Source organism: Pseudomicrostroma glucosiphilum (assembly GCF_003144135.1).
Source record: "Pseudomicrostroma glucosiphilum strain MCA 4718 unplaced genomic scaffold BCV69scaffold_15, whole genome shotgun sequence".
Taxonomy (NCBI): Eukaryota; Fungi; Basidiomycota; class Exobasidiomycetes; order Microstromatales; family Microstromataceae; genus Microstroma; species Microstroma glucosiphilum.
This window is the reverse complement of record NW_020289927.1, coordinates 440,367-460,293: the sequence shown is the minus strand read 5'-3', so window position 1 is coordinate 460,293 and position 19,927 is coordinate 440,367. Positions and strand designations below refer to the sequence as shown.

The 19,927-nt window shown below is 56.7% G+C and overlaps 9 protein-coding genes across 9 annotated transcripts; 4 read left to right on the top strand and 5 right to left on the bottom strand.

Moving 5' to 3' along the window:
• Positions 1-189: 189 nt before the first annotated feature.
• BCV69DRAFT_314569 (putative RFC5-DNA replication factor C, 40 kd subunit) lies at positions 190-1,835 on the top strand (the record flags this gene model as incomplete). Its single annotated transcript, XM_025495131.1, has 7 exons — positions 190-384; positions 462-556; positions 644-741; positions 825-1,006; positions 1,087-1,223; positions 1,303-1,627; positions 1,710-1,835. 7 exons carry the CDS (start codon positions 190-192, stop codon positions 1,737-1,739), a joined length of 1,062 nt encoding a protein of 353 aa, XP_025345852.1. The 3' UTR covers positions 1,740-1,835.
• A 131-nt stretch (positions 1,836-1,966) lies between these two features.
• BCV69DRAFT_301166 (hypothetical protein) lies at positions 1,967-2,668 on the bottom strand (the record flags this gene model as incomplete). The annotated part of the gene is made up of 2 exons (XM_025494533.1): positions 1,967-2,149; positions 2,225-2,668. The coding sequence occupies 2 exons, from the start codon at positions 2,666-2,668 to the stop codon at positions 1,967-1,969; spliced, it is 627 nt and encodes a 208-aa protein (XP_025345851.1).
• Positions 2,669-3,702: 1,034 nt separating this feature from the next.
• On the top strand, positions 3,703-5,177 carry BCV69DRAFT_314567 (hypothetical protein; the record flags this gene model as incomplete). Its single annotated transcript, XM_025495130.1, has 3 exons — positions 3,703-3,808; positions 3,892-4,568; positions 4,650-5,177. 3 exons carry the CDS (start codon positions 3,703-3,705, stop codon positions 5,175-5,177), a joined length of 1,311 nt encoding a protein of 436 aa, XP_025345850.1.
• Positions 5,178-5,413: 236 nt separating this feature from the next.
• On the bottom strand, positions 5,414-6,300 carry BCV69DRAFT_235743 (hypothetical protein; the record flags this gene model as incomplete). The annotated part of the gene is made up of 4 exons (XM_025489908.1): positions 5,414-5,557; positions 5,628-5,715; positions 5,801-5,855; positions 5,961-6,300. Coding segments are annotated over 4 exons (627 nt in total), but the record flags the coding sequence as incomplete, so codon positions are not given.
• A 256-nt stretch (positions 6,301-6,556) lies between these two features.
• On the top strand, positions 6,557-7,531 carry BCV69DRAFT_301163 (DUF55-domain-containing protein; the record flags this gene model as incomplete). The annotated part of the gene is made up of 3 exons (XM_025494532.1): positions 6,557-6,829; positions 6,905-6,958; positions 7,037-7,531. The coding sequence occupies 3 exons, from the start codon at positions 6,557-6,559 to the stop codon at positions 7,529-7,531; spliced, it is 822 nt and encodes a 273-aa protein (XP_025345848.1).
• Positions 7,330-9,617, bottom strand: BCV69DRAFT_284983 (hypothetical protein). Its single transcript, XM_025493237.1, has 3 exons — positions 8,923-9,617; positions 8,547-8,842; positions 7,330-8,468 (listed from the first exon to the last, which is right to left on the bottom strand). The coding sequence occupies exons 1-3, from the start codon at positions 9,269-9,271 to the stop codon at positions 7,749-7,751; spliced, it is 1,365 nt and encodes a 454-aa protein (XP_025345847.1). The 5' UTR covers positions 9,272-9,617; the 3' UTR covers positions 7,330-7,748.
• A 210-nt stretch (positions 9,618-9,827) lies between these two features.
• On the bottom strand, positions 9,828-12,655 carry BCV69DRAFT_284982 (hypothetical protein). The gene is made up of 2 exons (XM_025493236.1): positions 11,918-12,655; positions 9,828-11,809 (listed from the first exon to the last, which is right to left on the bottom strand). Exons 1-2 carry the CDS (start codon positions 12,610-12,612, stop codon positions 9,985-9,987), a joined length of 2,520 nt encoding a protein of 839 aa, XP_025345846.1. The 5' UTR covers positions 12,613-12,655; the 3' UTR covers positions 9,828-9,984.
• Positions 12,656-13,110: 455 nt separating this feature from the next.
• Positions 13,111-18,375, top strand: BCV69DRAFT_291227 (hypothetical protein; the record flags this gene model as incomplete). Its single annotated transcript, XM_025493741.1, has 2 exons — positions 13,111-13,623; positions 13,651-18,375. The coding sequence occupies 2 exons, from the start codon at positions 13,111-13,113 to the stop codon at positions 18,373-18,375; spliced, it is 5,238 nt and encodes a 1,745-aa protein (XP_025345845.1).
• A 79-nt stretch (positions 18,376-18,454) lies between these two features.
• Positions 18,455-19,609, bottom strand: BCV69DRAFT_70166 (hypothetical protein). Its single transcript, XM_025495465.1, has 3 exons — positions 19,589-19,609; positions 19,177-19,500; positions 18,455-19,070 (listed from the first exon to the last, which is right to left on the bottom strand). The coding sequence occupies exons 2-3, from the start codon at positions 19,177-19,179 to the stop codon at positions 18,534-18,536; spliced, it is 540 nt and encodes a 179-aa protein (XP_025345844.1). The 5' UTR covers positions 19,180-19,500; positions 19,589-19,609; the 3' UTR covers positions 18,455-18,533.
• Positions 19,610-19,927: the final 318 nt, after the last annotated feature.

Below are 19,927 nucleotides of genomic sequence, written 5' to 3'. Positions count from 1 at the left end.
GAAACACGCTTGGCCCACCGCGACGCGCCTCTTCGACGGAAGTGGGGCGACTCGGATCGGGAGCGGCAAGGGCGGCAGGCGCAGGAAGCACAGGCACATCGAAGCATGACCCACCCATTGACGCTGATATCATCACCATCATCACCACAAGCATTGTCCCCTCGCCCATATCAGTGATCCTTTACCACGATGCTCTTCGTGGACAAGCATCGGCCTAAGTCGCTGGCAGATCTCTCCTACCACGAAGACCTCTCCGAACGACTGCGCGGGCTGGCAGACAGTGAAGATCTGCCCCACCTCCTCTTCTACGGACCCTCTGGCGCTGGCAAGAAGACCAGAATCCACGCATTGATCAAGGAGCTCTTTGGACCTGGAGCTCACAAGGTGGGAAAGATGACATACGGACATCAACGGCGAGCTTCTCTTGCTGACCTCCTCCCCACACCTTTGCCATCTGATAGCTCAAAATCGACCAACGAGTCTTCTTGAATCCCAGCAAGAGAAAGATTGACGTCAACATCATCAGCTCGACTTATCATCAGGAGATCACACCATCGTGCGTGGAGCTTACGGGAGAATTTATTGTCCATTGACATGGTCGCTGACTTGCAGTCTCGTGCGACTGCCTCTTCCACCTCCGCAGAGACGCAGCAGGATATGATCGACTGGTCATCCAGGATGTATTGAAGGAAATTGCACAGACACAACAGGTCGACGTCAGCGCAAAGCATAGGTTCAAAGGTGAGAGCAGCTCGGTATTGTGCATCTTCTAGGCTTGACCCTCGGTCCTGACATACTCTCCATTCCCCCCTCTGCTCCACCAGTCGTCGTCATCAATGAAGCCGACTCGCTTTCCCGCGATGCTCAGTCTGCTCTGCGTAGGACGATGGAGAAGTACATGGGCAATCTGCGGCTGATACTCTGCGCCACCTCGACCAGCAAGATCATCGCTCCCATCAGGAGTCGATGTCTCCTGATCCGCGTCGCTGCGCCAAATGAGAAGCAGGTGAGTGCAAGAAGTGTCGGAATCTGCAGGCCACTGTACAGTGTTGACCTAAATCTGCATCGTACCCCATCATTCGCTAGATGACGAGCGTGCTCCATCACGTAGCAAAGAAAGAGAAGTTCCATCTGCCGGACAACGTAGCTGCTCAGATCTATGCCGACTCTGGGGGCAATTTGAGAAAGGCAGTGCTGGTGCTGGAGGCGCTTAGGATGCAGTCGTGAGTGAATCGCTACAGCTGATCCCCGACTCCCTCAGAGTTGCGGCTTGCTGAGACTCCCCGCCCCCTCCCCCGCCAGGCCTGACCTCTCCGGACCGATCTCTATTGCTCAACCCGACTGGGAGCTGTATATCCACAAGATGTGCGACTCGCTTCTGTCCGAGCAAACGCCTCAGCGTCTCCTCGCCATTCGGAACAACCTCTACGAGCTGCTTGTCCACGCAATTCCACCTAAGACGATCATCAAGTCCATGGTAGACTACCTGGTCACAAGGGTGGACGAAAGTCTACGAATTGGCATCGTGGAGAAGGCGGCCTTCTTTGAGGGCAGGACAAAGTCGTCCAACAAGGCCATCTTCCACTTGGAGGCATTTGCCGTTGCGGTGATGACCATGATCAAGTCGGTGAGTTGTAGAGTGTGCGAGGATGCGAAGTGGTTGTGGCATCAGAAGCTGACTTTGTTTCGCTGCCGTTCCCACCCCTCAGCTCTACATGGGCATCGAATGGGACGAGTGATCGCAAGGGATCAGGGTTCTCTGCATCTGTTCCGCAAGCGCCAGCCGTGTACTTTTACCTGTCAATACCAATCGCACTCAACTCGTCTTCGTCGTGAGGATCATGGTAGCGGTGACTGTGATATCATTGTATGTACTATCGGGCTTGGTCGTTGTTGAACGACGGCCATCGTGTGCTTTGTCTCCCCTGAGATCGCTCCCTCGCCCCCATAGCCCGCGTATTCTCCCTCACCACCCGGACCGCTTCTCCCAATCTCGAACTTGCTCCTTGCTGGCTTGTGGAAAGGGGAAAGGCTCGTTGTCCCCTTGTTGCCCTCTCGATGTCTCTTGCGAGGCGTCCGGGAAGGGGAAAGGGTTGAGCTCGCGAGCGGTTGTGAGCAGAGGGAGGATATCCTTTTCTTGTAGTGCTTTCTACGAGTGAGTAAGGAGGAGTCCGGATCAGCCCAACTCCTTTGCTGATTCTCTCCTGGCGACTCGGGTACCCACTTTTACGCAACCCTTGTATTCGCCAAAGAGTCCCCCACACTGCGTCTCCAAATCATCCCTCAGCTTTCTCCGCCGTTCCATCTCCTCTGGACCCGCTGCCGCTCCTGCCACTACTGCTGCTCCGCGTCCTCCTTCCTCTTCATTCGAAGCCGTATTGCTGCCCCCTCCTCTGCTCCAGAAGCTCCTCTTGCGTGCAGACGCTGCAGCATTCTGGCCATCCGCTGTTGTTGCTTGGCTGCCTGAGGTCGACGAGAGGCTGCTACCCGGTGTGGTGACCTGGAGATAGTGCTCGAACCAACGATTGAAGCACTGGTCGTAGCGATGCTTGAGCGGAGTGCACTCCGGGGACAAGGAGGACATCTGGCCCAAACTTGCCGGGCCTGCTGAGAGCGAGGACGAGGACGAGGACGAGGAGGGCTCTGGAGATGGCGCGCTTGCTGCCATGGTGATGATCGTGGGGGGAGTCGAGGATGCTGCGGTGGGTCGTCTAGTCTGCTGTGCTTCTTCTACTGCTACCAATACTGCTGCGATGTATGCGATCATCCCCTGATCACAGGGCACGAGGTGGATCCTTCCCTCCGCCTTGTCGCTTCGCCCACGGGGTTCCTTGCGGGGCGGAGCGGAGTGCGAATCGCCGCCGATCCGGATTCTTCGTCTCCACAAATGCCCTGCGTGCTGGGTACTGTACTGAGGAGTTCACACGCAGAGGGAAGAAATACCAATCGGTAGCAATACTGTCAGACGTGGGAAGAGTTGCAGAAATTCACACGGAACATTCCAGAGCAATGTATAAGCGGTATATTAGTGCACGGTCAACAAGCGAAGCGCGCTCTCGGCCTTCTCTTCACCTGCGGGTCGCTGTCGTGGCTCGGACCCCTGATCCACCAGTAATCAGGACGACCAAGAGACACCCTGTAAGACCCTGAATCACGCTCGTTCTTCTCAGCAGTGTACATCTGATAGCACTAGTACCTATTCAGGGCCTCCCTGTCCGTCCCTGGCCCTGCTGGCCCCTCAGGGGTTTCGATCAGGAACAAAGTGGGCGACAGCCGCTCTATCAGGGCCAGTCAGGTCCAGTGAGGTCCAAGGTACATCTAATATGCTGACATCATTCATGGGTGGAGATAAAGGGATGGGGCAGCCAGGAAGAAGGCATTGGTACACGTTGCTCTCACCTTACATATGAATGCAGCGCTGCATGATCCATCATGCTTCCCCTCGACTTTGGTTCCCTCCTCTACCACCTTTGCAGCAAGATGGCGCTCGCATCGTCCCTTCCGCTCACCCCACGGGTGGCTCACTTGCCGTATGCTGTGTTGATCTGTTTTCTGATGGTTCTGCCCCTCCAGCCAATGTGGGCTCTGGGTCTACTTGCAGCTTGTCCTCTGTTGCTAGCGCTTCCCTGCTTGAGCAAAGCAAGAGATGCCCTCGAAGACTTGTGGATCAGTGCACCAGGTCACTTCAAACCTCACCTCAAGATGACAGCCTGGTCGCCGGAAGGTCCAGAGGGCTTGGTCAAGCTGCATTGCACCTCTGAATCAGGCAACAGACTTGTCCTTGTCACCGGTGCGGATGGAGGTGTTGGTTAGTGACAGACCGTAGCAAGCGTACACCTCCCTGCGTCGCTAACGACACGTTGCTTTACCATCTTCAAAAACCCGTCTCAGGTTTTGAGACGGCTCTAGCACTTCTCCTGGCCGGTTGTGATGTACTCATGGGGATCAGAGACTTCGATCGACCTGGCCACTGGGCTCGTGTTCAGGAGCGTCTCGACTGTCGCATTGTCGATGAACTCATGAAGAAAGGTGACAAGCTGAACGCAAGCCCAGGCCATGGGAAGGCAGGCCCCTCAATGGATGACGTCGGTCGAGCTCTTCCTTTCAAGTGCGATTTCACAGATATGGTGGGGGCTCGCGGCGCAGCTCAAGAAGTTTGGAGCATCGTGGCCGAACACAACCAAGCTGGCGCTGGCGAGAAGAGCGTCGTAGGTGCCATCACTCACTATATTGGCACAGTGGGCGTAGGCTTCGACCGACCTACGCTTAAAGGTGAGCTCGTCAGCCGCTACACGGAGAACGATGACGGAATCGAATACCAGCTGGGTATCAACGCCATCAACCCCTTTATCTTTACTCTCCTTGTATGGCCCTTGCTCGCTCGTCCATTTGAGGAGACCGCTGCCAAGGAGGCAGCTCCCGTGGACGGCCGCATCGTCCTCACCAATTCCATTGCCAATGCTTGGAACACCCTTCCGCTTGCCGTTGAACCCCAGTATCGCAGCTGGGAAACCGTGCGGGGCGATGGTGGCAAGAGGTGGGCTGCTGGGCGATACAACTTCAGTAAAGTGAGCTTCATGAGCTTGAGGAGGCCAATGTGATGATAGGCCGTCGGTGACATATCTCTTCCCACTGCTCTGCTACTACAGTTGACGCAACTTCTGCTACTTACCAAGCTGCGGGATATCTCCCCTTCTCTCGTTGCAGCCCTCCAAAGCTCACTCGAGTCTCATACCCCCCTGATCGCGCCTTTTCTACTCTCTCTGCATCCAGGGGAAGTCAACACTCCTTTTCTGGACCTGATGCTGCCGAGCTGGAGGTGCACCTGGATCGAGCAGATGACCTGCCTGACGCCAAGGCAGGGAGCCTGGACTGGGCTGTGGGGCTGCGTCGTCGACCTGGCTGGCGTACCCCGCCCGCGACTATCCGGCATGGGGAGCAAGTTTGATAGTCAGGCAGACGTGGGATACCACTACCTCCTCTCCCTCTGCACCTTTGGCAAGCCATGCTCCTTGGCAAGGGACTCTGCACTGATCAATGATTGCTGGAGGTTGGTTGGCAGTCGACTTGCCTTCTTTCATGCGAGCAACACGGACGAGAATGGCCCCGTCGATGGCCTGACACTCCACTCGTGGGAGGGGAAACTCAGCCAGGTCGTGAAGGCATCCTTGGAATGAGCGAAAGTACTTCTCCAATAGGCGAAGGTGGTCGATCAATTGGCTCTGTAGGTCTAGAGGTGGGGATTCAGCCCAGCCCATACTGTACATCTGCAAGTCCGTCCGTCTGCCTCTTCGATGCGCCTTCTTCTTCTATAATGTGCTCCTGCTCAACCAGATACCCTCAGCCCCTACACCCTCCTCTTGCCATCCTCATGTTCCAATGTCACGTCTTTTTCACCTTCCCCCTTTGCTGCACTGAGTAGACTGAGCCAGAGTGTCCAAGCAATGCCGCAAGCGCTGGTGAAGGGTACCCTGAGTCTCAGAGGAACGAAGCGGAAGTTGACCAACTGAATCATAGGCCAGAGCTGCCAGTTGGCAAAGAGTGCCGATAGGTACATCTGTAGAAGAGGCAACGAGAAAAAGTCTGGCTTAGCATCCGCTGGGGGCGATGATTGCGAAGCCACTCACGTCTTCGAATTTGCCCTTGACGCCCTGCCAATTGCGGTACTCGAGGAGACCCATTGTCCCCACGAAGCATACCAGGCCGAAGGGAGCGCTGGGCAGAGGATCAATACAGCGAGCGGAGAGTGCGTTGTCAGCTCTTCGTCCAAAGGACTGTGACTCTGATGTCTGACACTCACAAGAGGATCTGATCAAAGGCTACCCGCTTGCCCAGCGCCACGAGGCTAACTTTGCCTACGCTACTCATGCTCTTTGCCGCTCCACCCGCTGCGCCTGCCGCTACTCCCGCTGCCATGCTGCCTTTTGCAGCGGCTTGTGCTCCCGTAGATACCGCGCTACCTCCAGCAGCAGCAGCACCAGCGGCAGGAGCTGCGCCTACCGTCCTAAGTGGGAAGCGGTACTCGATGAACTTGTTCCATTCTGCCAAGAGGGGCGCCATGCCCACACCGAAGAAGGCGAACCTTCCTGTGCGCGACCAGTCCCATTTCCATGCTTCCCTGGTATCTGCTGTTCCAGTCGAGGTAGCATTGTCCAGGGTGGGACGTGATTGATACCGCTCGAGGGACTGGGCAAGGGAGTCTGCTACGACGGAGAGGGTACCGTTTGTGACTGCCAGCGTTGCCCATGGCCGGGCAGCAAAGGAGCGCGCATAGAAGGCCCCGAAACGATTGTAGTAGGACGCCATAAGAAGCGAATGTAGCAATGGCAAAGGGTTGGGATCGCTGCGGCGGAAAGTGGAAGCTGGTGGTGGGAGATACGAGGAAGAGGAAGAAGGAGGTGGAGCAGCGGTGGATCGAGCGTGGCACGGGCCAGGCGGCCTCGCCTTCCCTTTCCGCTCTGCCTCACTCAGGGCATCTAAGGATGGCATGCTACCAACACTACTACGGCTTCTCCCTCATTCTTACTTTGGTGATACAGCAGCTCTCGCTGCCATGATGTCTCACTATCTCCTCAAGTCAGAGCCACTGCCGCGCCTAGAGGACGGCGTGGACGTGTCCTTCCCCTTTTCGCGCCTCCTCACCTCGCCCGATCAGTCCACCACCTGGGACGGCGTACGCAACCCACGCGCAGGAAAGACGCTCAAAGGCATGAAAGTCGGCGATGAGGCATTTTGGTACCACAGTAATACAAAGCTGCCCGAGATTGTGGGGGTAGTCAAGGTCACTGTGGACGGGGAGAATCAGCCCGATACGACGGCTTTTGAGCAGGTGAGCGGGGGAATGGAAGAGGCAGCGCAAGGCATGAGCCTCACCCGACACGCTCTCTTCCTGCCTACTCTCTAGTCAAGTCCATACTATGATGCCAAGTCATCGAGAGAGAAGCCACGCTGGTTCATGGTGAGACAGTCAACATGCTCCCAACGCTCTGTGAGCCCTTCTGACCTCTGATCTCGCTCTGTCCTCCTCCATCTGCAGCCAACAGTAAAGCATGCCTATCCACTCAAGCACTCCCTTCCTCTCTCCCTGCTGCAACACCTCACTTCCTCCTCCCTTACTCCCAACCAACGGCAAGATCTCTCCTACCTCTCCGACACCCAGCTGCGCTCCATAGGCGAGATGGACCTCCTCCGTCTTGGCAGACTGAGCGTGCAGACGGTCAGCCAGGAGGCTTGGACAGCGCTTAGCTTGATGGGGGACAAGGGAGGATGGGGGGAGTGGAAGGGGAAATGGAATCCTGGGAGTCAGGGTAAAGAGAAGAAGGCGGAGGGTGATGGACACGTCAAAGTGGCTGCAAAGAGGAGGAAAGTAGATGAAGAGGCGGAGGCCGAGGGAGCAAAGCCCGCAGCACCGAAGACGAGCTCTACGCTAGGGCGTCAGAGCAAGGCCAAGATGGCAAAACCAGAGAGTGCTGCGTCCTCTGCAAAGTCCGACACAAGAAGGAAGAGCCAACGGATAGCCAAACAACAGTAGTCACACACACACAAACGATCCTGGCTGGTTCCGCCAATCACTTCGGTCACTGTGAAATTGTAGTGATTAGGGTCTTGCAGGACCATCAGCACCACGAGGACGGACGGTCTGGGTCGATGGAAGCTCAGGGACAAGGGGGATAGACCGGAAAGAAGCGGCTTTGATGAGAGACGAGTGTGCGCTCTGAGCCCTCATGTGACTGGGAAACGGCAGATCCTTACATGCTACGGTGTCGACCTTTGACGCCGGGAGGGAGCGAGATACCAATCAATGGCATTTCGTCTCCGTCCTGAGCTCCTTTCGGATACTTGTAGCTCACCGTGAAGCGCGTGTTGAACCTCCACCCAATCCTCCAGGCAGGCTTGCCATGGCGACGCTGCTGGTCCTCCTCTTCTCCCTTGACGAGGAGGTGACAGCCCCCGCCTCTGTTCTTCTGGCGGAAGACACTGAGCCACCCTTCCAGGACGACGCCATTGGTACCCAGGTATAGCTCAATGCGCGGGCCGTGCTGGCAGTCTGGCAGCTCGGCCACGAGCAACCCGCTACTGGAGTCTCTAGTAGCCTGCAAGCCCAAAGAGTCGAAGAGCTTCCTCACTTCCGCTGCAGGTCCTACGAGCCCTTCTTCTTCATTCAGGTCAAAGACCAGGGAGGAGAAATGAGCGACATTGTTGAGAGATCCGTTCAGTGACCAGTGTGCGGGCGAGGCAGAGGGTGACCAAAAGGTGTTTGTGAGTCCTCGGGGTGGACGACCGAGGATTAGATGGCCGTGCGTGGGGTGTAGGACTGGGGTGAAGACGAAGCCATCGTTGGCTTCTGAGAGAGCAGAGAGGGGAGCATTGCCGCCGTCTGCGCCAGCCGAAGAGTGTCTTGAGTGATGCGGGATGGGGACACCTAGCCCGAGGATGCCGTTGGGACCACCTGCCGTGTTGCAAGGATTCTGGACCGATTCCGCAACAGAAAGGTGAGAGTGTTCAGCCCGGATCATCTGTCACTAGAATGCAATCGCCGCACTCACCATCGATCTCGGAACCGCTATGAGAACGTCGTCGGCCTCAAATCCTCCCAATGTCAATCTATCCTGATACAAGTCCACTCCCGTCGCGTCCTCCTTATCCCCCGCCCTCCTTCTAGCCCTCGCAGACCCTTTTCTGCTATCAGTCAAGTCGATACCTAGATCAAGGCCAAGCTGTACAGCACGATGTGCGCCCAGTGCAGCCACGGCAGCTGTCAGAGGATGAGAGTTGTGGGAGTGCCAGGGACGGTAGGGAGCGTGGTCGGTCTTGAAGCCTGGGGTGAGGAGGGTAGCGACAGCTGCGAAGTAGACGGGAGATAGTGTGTCAGACAGATCTCTTCCTTCTTGCCCTGCTCGAACCCTCACGGCAAGCACTCACTTGTGGAGAGGATCGCCTCGACCTCCTGACTTGGCGCCCCGACTTCAAAGCGCACCGCCCACCCCTTCGCTGGAGTCGTACATCCCGCCTGCATAGCCTCTTCAGCACCACTACTCCACTGTCTCGTCAGAAGCAGCGCATCGGGTGGAGCTCTCGCCTGGAGCTCTTCCTCGGGCATGCGACGCTCCAGGAGCTGCTGCTCTTCTTCTGCCCAGACGCGGGCGAGATCTTCGGGAGAGTAGTTCAGCAGGCCGTTGGATGTGGTTGTTGCAGCGGCTACCGTAGCGGTGGACAGTGCTGCGAAGAGCAGGAAGAGGGTGGCGAGGAGGACGGGCAGGGTCGAGAGCATACGAGACCTCTCCCGTGCTTTGTTCTGACGTCGCATTGTACACAAAAGCCAAGTCGACGGGCCGGTAGGCCGAGCAGGTCTGGGTGGCGACCCGGACACGTCCGGACCTGAGCCTGAGTAATGTGGTCTTTGCTGACACAAGTCCGCAGCCAGGCGGCTTGCACAGCGTGCAGTATTGGTGGAAAGCGTGAAAGACAGATTTGTAGCTCTTGAGCTGTGGGAGGAGGGATTGGGGGAGGATCTGCTGGAAGATGGAGTGGTGGTGGTAGCGACAGTACGAACGAAGAGCAGAGCAAGGCAAGGTGGCGCTTATCGAGTGACACTAAACTGATCACATCCATCACCTTGCGCCCTCTTCGCCTCGCGGGAGCAAAGCGGCTCCTCATTGCCGACAAAACCTTTCTTCTGAACGAACGACCAACAATTCCGTTCCGGTGCGTCAGGGGCAATAGGCGTCAGTCAGCTCATCAGGGTCGTCTCGAGCGGAAGTCTCCTCCCAGCAGTGTCGTTGGACTGCTACAGGAGGACTCAGAACCATGCAGGCCGAGACGAAGTTGGTGAAGATCAGATGTCCCAATTGATTGGATGGAAGCAGTACAGCATGGCTCTTTGTCATTAGCTACGTCCCCAGTCGTGCAACTCCTTGTCTCTTCCTTGCTTGCAGTCATACCTTCACTCAAGAGTCCCCTCGCTTCCACCAGGCTACGGACGACCTATCGAGCAGGCGGGCTGCAAATGGGCATATCTCCCCCACCCTCTCCCCCAGCACCAAAGAAGAGGGTCCGCACACTCTGACTTCCCGCAAAGCCCATTGCTCCCAATCCAAAGATGAAGATTCCATAGTCCAGCAGCTTGCTCGTCCATGGCCGGTCAGGCATAGCCTTGAGCGAGAGCAGAGGGGGGAAGATGAAGCAGAGCGGAACGCAGAAGACGGCTCCGATGAAGCTGACAAAGACGTCCAATGAGCTCGACCCAGCCCAGGCGGCGAGGCAGGAGATGAGTACCATGGAAGAGCGGAAGAGATTCTTCTCTAGCTTGATCTTCCAGTTGTACTTGCCCTTCTTTGAGCCAAAGAGACCTCGCTCCAGCACACTCACAGCCGGGAACAGCTGCAGTGGGGTGGAGAGCAGGATAGCAATCGAGTAGAGGAAGAGCATGGCTTGCACAAACTTGGAGTCTTGTGGCAGGTTGGTAATCACTACCGTCTGTGTCTTGGAACCAAAGGCCCCGTAGCTGAGAGCTCCCGAGACAGTGAAGAGGATCATGACAATGACCATGACACCGCTGAGAGCCTTGGGGAAGCGCTCGGGCTGCTTCATGCTCTCAGTGATAGGGATGACCAGTCCTACACCCTCGAAAGTGAAGACGGCTGTTCCGATGAACAGAGGGAAGCTGTGCGAATTGAACTGCACCACATCTGCGATGCCATGCTCTGCCAGCTCCTTGATCTCGTACTGGAACAGATACACGATACCAAACAGAATGAAGGCATCGGCTATCAGAGCCGTCGAAGAAAGCTTGGCGATTCGGCGGACAAGAGACAGTGGCACAAAGATGGCACACTGGGCCAGAATGAACCAGACCGTGGGGATCTCCGTCTTGCAGTGTGTGACTCCGAGAACAAAGGCTTGCAGGTTCTGAGCTACAAAGACGGTGTAGGCAGCCACGAAACCCAGCTGCGAAAAGACGATCGAGGTGAGGATGGCAATGCGCATCTTGGGGCCGTAGAGGATGCCACCCATGTCTCCGAAGGATGCAGGGACCTTGAGATTGGCCTTGACCAATAGCAGGAAGGAGAAGAGGGAGATCATTGCCACGGCGCAGAGGACTACACTGGAGAAGAGCAGTCCTCCGTTGAGGAACGCCTTGCCGAGGAAGAGGATACCAGTACCAACAAAGGACTTGAGCAACATCATCACTGCCTCTGTCACGGAAGCTTCACCGCGGGGCTTGTCACCGCCACGGGTGCTGGTGCCTCGTCTCCTGGCACTGGGTCGACGTAGCAGTGCCGATCTTTCTGTAGCGCCTCGGCTGGTGGTCGCCTCTGGGGACTGTTCCTCTACGTCTTCCTCATCCTCCGTCTCGTCGTCATCGTCTCGTTCGAGGTCGTCTAGATCTTCCCCGGCAAAGTGACCATAGAGGGACAAGAAGTCGACGAAGCTTCGTACCGCCCTGGGAGGAGGCTGGCCATTCTGCTCTGCTCGATTCAGCATAAAGTACCGCCTGAATCCTCCGGGCTGCTTGATACCCTCTACATCCAGGTCGGGATCGATGACGCTGGCCCGAGGCAAGTTGACGCTTTCCGAGCGAGTCCTTCGAGCCGTCTTCCTACGATTTTGATGAGCCCAGCGGTAGATGTCTTCGGTGACGGCGCCTCCCTGCATGCGATGTGGGGCAAAGTACTCTTCCGCTTCGCCATGGGTGTCGGGAGTCTCTACGTTGCTACCGCCACCGGGTGAGTGCATGAATGTCACGCCACGACGTTGACCGTCGTTGACGCCGGGAAGGGAGATGCCAGAGGCGTCTGGCAATGCGAGACTGAGGGAAGGAGGCGAAGGAAACGAAGTGAGCAAGGCGATGAGCGATGCCTGCCAGGCGGAGGGAATGCGGCTAGGAATCTGCGCACTCTGAGCTTCTCATACTCACTGCCTATCAATGATCCTAGCCTTCTGCTCGTCTGAGATGGGGATCCCATCCAGATCGCCTGGATTTGCTGGTGTGCCCACTTCACTGTCAGCAATGGGCGCGGTGGAGCTGGGTCGCGAGTCGGAGTGGTGACGTGCGAGTCCCAATTCCTCTCTCTGTCTCCTCCAGGCCCTCCTCTGCGCTGCTGCTCCAGCATCGTCGTCATCGTCATCACGGGCATTGCTGAAGGAAGAGCGTGAGTGGACGTGTGAGTCGGATGCATTGGATGGTGAGCCGACGCGGGGTGGGATGTTGGGTACGGAGGGGGCCTGAGGTGCCGAGGCAAAGTATCCGCCGTCGTCGCTGGGTGCGCCACTCTGTCCGCTGACGGAGCGGGAGGATGACTGCGATTTAGATGGAGTGCCAACCATGCTGTGGAGGGGGCCGGGCGACGCTAGGGATGAGTAATGGAAGGGGATACGAGGTGGTCCCGTAAGTGGTGGCACCGAGGGGAAGCGGGCCAAGAAGGAGCAAGGTAAATTCAGGGGGGGGCACGAGGCCAGAAGCAGGCGGGAGTCGAAGCGCGGCACAGCAACAGGCGTCGCTCGCGTGGCGGGTGGAGGAGCAATCCAAGGCAGAGGAGCACAGAGAGGGGTGGCAGATGGTAGATGGTGATGATCGCGCCGCTGATACACTTGGTATCGCACCATGACCATCACTGGTCTTGTCTACTCATGCTCATCCTTCCTCTCCCCCCCCTCCTGCCCACTGTCTGCCCACGTCGGCCCTATTCGGCCATGGTGCGCCCTGTGCAATCCAGGTATGGCCTTGGGTGAGTGATTTTGTCAAGCGACGCGTGCCACGCCTTTTGCCGCGTCGGACTTTGAGATTTCGGCGGAAAGACTGAGATGACAATCGCTGAGCACCAGGCGGGTAAAAAAGGGGGGGAAATGGGAGGCGAGGGGATGAGATGAGATGAGATGAGATGGCATCGATATCCACCCGCCATTCCTTCCAGAAGAAGTCGTCCCAGCGCACCGGACAGGGCCAAAGGGTCACATCGCCGTAGTCGTGTCGTGATACTCTTGCGGCCGCCCTGCTCTGTCTCCTCTCGTCATATCACCCCTCCCTCCTTCCCGCACTTCCTCCTCCTCCTCTGTCGTAGCACCGCACTTCTATAGATTACCAGCCCACCCCACCACTGCATCGCCACTATGCTCGAGCTGGACATCTACCTTGTATGTGCAAGCCTCCTACCCCTCGTCCTCCTCATCAGCTACTTCATCACTGCCATCGTACCCATCCTATCACATCGCAAATGGTCCCACATCCTCCCCTCGTGGGTTGCCATCTTACTCACAGACGTCATCTCCGACGAAGACATTCGCGGGCTTGAAGAGGAGGAACACAAGGAAGAAGACAAGCGCAAGAGTCAGCTCACGCCTCTTCAGCGGCAGAGGGAAGACCAGGCCTCGCAGCAGCACGCAGCTCAGAATGGTCCAGCTACAGAAGCTACGCCCCTCTTGGTCAAACCTGGCCAAGATCAAGGGGTGCGGTCCTCCCGACCTGGCCATCTAGCCACTCGGGCATCCTTGGCAATCATTGCGATGCTCCAATTCTGTGGCTGGGTAGCTGCTCTGACCTATGGCCTCCAAGGTAGCCAGAACCTCAGACAGCTCAGCTTCACTGCAGTCGTCGTCGTCCAGCTACTGGCCACAGTATATGCAGTCGCAAGACCTCTCACTCTACGCAAGGTGACCGTACCCTACGATCTCTTCGTCCTCTACTCAGTCCAAGCACTGGGCAGCGTCCTTGGGCTTCATCTCACATGGGCCTCTGGAGGCAGGCGGCTCTCAGCCATCTTTACGCAACTCTCCGGTCTCACGCAGCTTGCATCCTTCGCCTTAACGATGATCGCCCTCACCATCATCGTGTCCATGCCCCTTGCCGATCCTCACAAGGACCAGAGTGTTGATGCCCTAGGTCGGCCCTCTGCAGCCGAAGACGAGTGCACCCTCTGGGAATGGATGACCTTCTCCTGGATGACTCCCCTGATCTCGGTAGCAGTACAGCGGACTCTTGAAAAGGGCGACGTATGGCAGCTGAGTAAGGGATGTCGCAGCTCCCTCCTCCTGCGCAAATTCAAGGAATTCAAAGCATCCAGCTTGGCATGGCAGATTATCAAGGCCAACAAGCACGACGTCGTACTCGACGCGGTCCTGACCCTCGTGTCCAGCTTCCTCTCCTACGCGTCTCCCTTTTTCCTGAAGCGCATTCTGGATGCCATTGAGACATCTTCTTCCCCTCATCCCCCTCCGAACTCCACGCCCAAGTCCACCGCCTACCTCTTTGCTCTCCTGGCTCTCATTGCCGGCGTGCTCAAGTCGCAGGCTGATCTGCAACATCTCTTCTATGGCCGTAGGGGATCGATCCGTATCAGGGGACAACTCATCGCCTCCGTATACGAAAAGGCGCTGAGGACCAGGGATATGACCGGCGTACTCGGAGAGCAGAAGGATAAGAGCCCGGAAGACGGTTCCAAGACTCCGAGCAATGGCAAAGCTCCCACGTCTGCGCCCGAGCAGAAGAGCAAGGATTCAGAAGCCACGAACGACGCCTCTGTGGGACGGATTGTGTCTCTGGCAGCTGTAGACGCTATTCGTATCGGACAACAGTGCGCCGGAGCGTATATGCTCTACTCCGCCCCCATCGAATTCGTCATTGCATCTCTCTTCCTCTACAAGCTGTTGGGGCTTTCAGCCTTTGCAGGATATCTCGTACTCATCGTTGCTTCGCCGCTCCAGTCGTCCCTGACTCGTCGCATGATCAGGATCTCCAAGTCGCTCTCGGCAGCTAGGGACAAGCGGTTGAGTTCCCTTAACGAGCTCATCTCGAATCTGAAATTCGTCAAGTATTATGCCTTTGAAGAGGAGATGAGGCGGCGAGTCCTTGATTTGAGAGAGGTCGAGCTGGCTTGGCTGAAGAAGAGGCAGATCAATTCTGCAATCATCATGGCATTGTGGACCTTGACCCCCGCCGGTGTCACGACGGTCAGCTTTGCATGCTACGTGCTGATCGCTAAGAAGGATCTCGATGTCCCCACAGCTTTCACAAGCATCGCCCTCTTCGGTCTCTTGAAGGCCCCTCTCAACACATTGCCGGTCCAGATTAATGAGCTGCTGAATGCCAAGGTATCCTCGGACCGTATCGCGGAGTTCCTCGATGCAGACGAAGTGCCCGAAAACGTTCTCTGCCTCGACGGTGGAGAGGGCCTGTCAACAGGGTCCACCCCACCCTTTGGCTGTGAAAATGCGACCTTTGGCTGGCCAGAAGCGCCCGTCTCCCTCCTCTCAGCTGCTCCAGGAGCTCAGCCAAGCATCAAGGCGCGAGGTGCAGCTTCGCTGAAGAAGGTCATGTCGCGAATGTTCAAGCGACCAGTAGATGAAGGCGGTGAAGGTCCGACGGCCAGCTCGCCACTCCTTGGGCACGATCAAGACCACAGCGTCGATGGTACTGACACCCCCGAGAGTGTTGCGCACGCTGCAGCCCCATTTCAGCTGTCGGACATCACCTTTCTTCCTCCCTCAGGTCGACTGTCCTTGGTCATTGGCCAGACTGGCAGCGGCAAATCTGCGCTCTTGACCGCTCTATTGGGTGAGATGAAGTTGCTCGAGGGCACAAGTCACCTCCACAAGTCCAATCAGATCAACCCTTCCACCGGCTTCAGCTCGACGATTGCGTATTGCGCGCAATCGCCCTGGCTGCAACATGCCTCAATCCGATCGAACATCCTCTTCGGCTCTCCCTTTGAGCTGTCTAGATACAATGCTGTCTTGGACTGCTGTGCTTTGCGACCTGATCTGGAGATCCTAGGCGGCGACTCGACAGAGATCGGTGAGAAGGGGGTCAGTCTAAGTGGGGGTCAGCAGGCTCGAGTCGCACTGGCCCGCGCCGTCTACTCTCGAGCAGCCACGGTGCTGCTGGACGACCCGCTCTCCGCTGTCGATGCTCACACGGCCAGTCACTTGGTACGAGCATGTCTCAGTGGGTCATTGATGAAGGGCCGAACGGTGGTCCTGGTGACGCATCACAGTGAGCTCGTGCTTGGTGAAAAAGCAGCGCAATGGGTCGTCAAGCTCGCCGAGGGACGCATAGTAGCCCAAGGCACGCCAGAAGAGCTGCAGTCCTCCGGCAATCTCGAGAGGGATATTCATCAAGAAACGCCAGATGAAGATGACAAGGTCGAGACGATTGAGAATACTGCTGAGCAACAAGCAGCGGAAGAGCTGCGAGGAGAGGAGAGCACCGCTCGCAAGTTGGTGCAAGAGGAGCATCGAGCTAAAGGTGGAGTCAAGAGAGAGGTTTACAAGCTCTACCTCGATGGAGTTGGCTGGGGCATCGCTGCATTGGTGATCCTATCGCTCATCGCCTACAAGGGCACTGATCTAGCCGAAAAGGGATGGCTTGCCGTCTGGGGAGCTTCGTCTTCGATGAGAGACAAGGCTGGTGCAGACTTCACTTCGTCCTTCTTCAATGGCAGCATTAGCCCTCCGTTCTCCCACGACTATGTCTGGGCGGCGAATGCCTTCACGTCACCAATGCTCCTTGTCCATCCCGAGGTGGCTGTGACTGCAAATCTCAACGACGGAGGCGTAATGAGCTCTTCGCTCCTGCCACCGGCACACGAGTCTCCTCTGCCTTACATCTTCATCTTCTTCGGCATCCAGCTCCTGGCAGCTGGGACGATCATCGCCTCTGCTCTGTTGACGTACTATGGCTCTTTGCGTGCCTCTCGCGCTCTCTTCGCCAGAATGCTGACATCGACAATGGGCGCTACGGCAAGGTGGCTCGACACGACCCCCACGGGTAGAATTGTCAACAAGTTCAGCCGAGATATCGAGGTGCTGGACTCGAACATCAGCAACTCGCTCCGCTACTTTATTTCATTCGTCATCGCTGGAATCATCTCCGTCGTGACGGTTGTGGTTGTCTTGCCTTCGTTCATCATCCCGACTGCGATCCTCGGTGCAGCCAACTACTACGTCGCGAGGGGCTACATTCGCGCTGCTCGTGATCTCCGTCGACTCGAGAGCGTTTCGCGCTCCCCAATTTTCAGCGCCTTTTCTGAGCTCTTGCAAGGCATCTCGACGGTGAGAGCCTTTGGCAGCGAGAAACGTATGCTGCGCGAGTGCACAGAGAGGATCGACTTGGCAAACTCGTTCTTCCTGTACTTCTGGATGACCAACCGCTGGTTGCTCTTCCGACTCGACCTCCTCGGAGCCCTCGCCGTCTTCCTTGCCACCTGTGCTGCGCTCCGAGGGTCCATCGCTGCTGGTATTGCTGGACTGGCTCTCACGCAGGCGCAAGGTGTCATCCAAGCCATGTACTGGCTCAGTCGCTTCTACACTAATCTAGAGCAGGATGCTAATTCGATCGAACGCATTCGAGAGGCGCTCGACGATGTACCACAAGAGCCGCCTGCGATCATCGAAGGCAACCGTCCACCTGCAGACTGGCCTAACAAGGGTCGTGTCGAAGTCAAGGATCTAGTTCTGCGCTACGCGCCCGATCTTCCTCCAGTCTTGCACGGCATCGACTTTACCATTCAGCCAGGGGAGAAGGTGGGCATCGTCGGCAGGACGGGAAGCGGTAAGTCCACCACCGCGCTTGCGTTCTTCCGCTTCGTCGACTTCGACAAGGGCTCGATTCACATTGATGGTGTGGACATTAGCTCCATTGGCTTGTACGATTTGCGATCGAAGATCACCATCATCCCGCAAAATTCCGTCTTGTTCAGTGGTACAATCAGGAACAACCTCGATCCTTTCGATGAGCATACCGATGAAGAGTGCGTCGCTGCGCTTGAAGCTGTTAATATTCGCACCACTCCTGTGCCTTCCGCCCAGCCAAGTCGGTCCGCCAGTCGAGCGACGTCCATCAAGGGCGGCGTCCAAGGTAGCAGCCGTAAGCTTCTACGCCCCTTTTCTGCCATCAATGCAGACGCTTCCGTCGAGAACAGCGACAATGACGAGGAGCAGGAGCGCCCATCAGCGCTCAACGAGAGCCAGACGTACGTCACCCTCGACACGCGCGTCTCGGAGCAAGGAGGCAACTTCTCCCAAGGGCAGCGACAGCTCCTGGCTATGGCTCGCGCACTGCTCCGTCGCTCCCAGGTGATTCTCATGGATGAAGCTTCTTCCGCGGTGGACTTTGCGACGGACAACCTCATCCAGTCGACCATCCGCAACGGGTTCGCATCGGCTACGGTTATTACCATTGCTCATCGGCTGCACACGGTGGCTTACGCGGACAAGGTGCTCGTGCTCTCTGATGGACGAGTGGAAGAGTTCGACAGCCCCAAGCGGCTGTTGGAGGACACCAAGGGCGCTTTCTACAGCATGTGTGAGAAGAGTGGAGATTTCGCTGGACTGAAAGCGGCAGTGGACGAGGCAGAGAGGGGCAGGGAGCAGAAGAAGTAGAAGGAAAGGCAGGGTAGATAGAGAATTGTTAGTGGCTTACAATGGACGGAAATGGCAGACAGTGCGCGGCAATGGGCTAGCTAGACACGATAGAATTCTAACGTTTAATGACATGATGTTTCAAGGCTTTCAATGTGCCCGTCGCCTCGTACTTTACACTAGGGCGGGATCGACACTGATTGCTCGTAAACGTCGGGCTTGTGTGTGAGCCTGAGTATCTCGATATGGCTGTCTTTGAGCGCGCAATTTGAGATCGGTAGACCGACGAGCAAGACTTGATGGCAGGGTCGCTCTTCGAATGCGCGCATCACGTTGTACAAAGTACTCTTCTTGCCACGTCTGCAAGCCGACATGTGACTTATCATCCGCTTGCGGACGCCATGGTCCGACTTGCCGATGTACCTTGCCCCTCGCGTGTCATCACAGTCGATCAGCAGCTCGTATACGCCTGCTGGCTTGTGTGACCACACACCCTCGACATGCGTAACTCCGACGAGGCCCTGCACGTACTCAATGGAAGCGTCTGACATGTACCTGACAGCGACAGTTGCCAGGTCCAAGGGTGTAGCTTCACCCCACAGCTCTTCCACGATTGGGCATTGTGCTACGTCATCAAGACCTCGGCAGAAGGCAATCGCTTCTGCCAGGTCCAGGGTCATTTGATCACGCTGGGCACTGTTGTCAGCCGCCTGCAGCTGAATGTACGCCCAGGCGTCTGACGACGATCACAGACGGTAGTGTTGTAGTCAGTAAAGCGATTGATGTTGTCAAACACAACCGTCCAGTATTTCGAGTACTCACCATCTGGAAGTTGGACTTGAAGTCGAGCAACCAGGTGTGCCAATTCTGGTTGTTCAGCTTGACTAAGCCTCGTAGGGGTTCGAAGATGTCTTCGCCGTGTTGTACGTTGTCGCGGAAGAAGTATTAGCTGGTATCGATGTGCTGTAGCCTCCAGTGTTGCGCAGGATCTTGGCCAACCGGCACGCAATCGAGGCTGTCCGTATGGAACTTGGGAGAAGGAGACAGGCAAAGGTTTGCCTGCTTCCTGTTGTCGTCTTGATGCGCATCAGATCAGTGTCAAGATAAGTCTTCCCTCGGACTTGAGAAGCAGTAGGTCTGATTCTCCTGCAAATGGCAGCACAGAAGAAGCAGGTCAGAGACGCAGTGCCGCGCCCACCCACTAAGGGCGGATTGCGCTGGCTTAGCCATTCACCAAGTCGATGAGATCCACAGAGGCTTGCGTCGAATGTGATTTATGGCCCTTTCGCTGTTGGAGGCGAGGGACACAGAAGTGTGGGGGATGACGATGTGTCAGAATGTTTGTTTAGCACGACACCTCCTCCTCCTCCTCGTATACGCACCTCCTTTGTGTGACTTTCGAAGCTTCTTGTCCATCGAGCCTTGAATCCCGTATCTATCGTGTGGCCAAAGCTTCACTCCTTCGACAGAGAGCCTGTAGAGAGAAGTATTAGGACCTTTGCTGCGAAGAGCAGCAGAGAGCGATGGAGGGAAGCATCGCTCCTGTTGGACCACCTCGATGGTGATGGTAAGA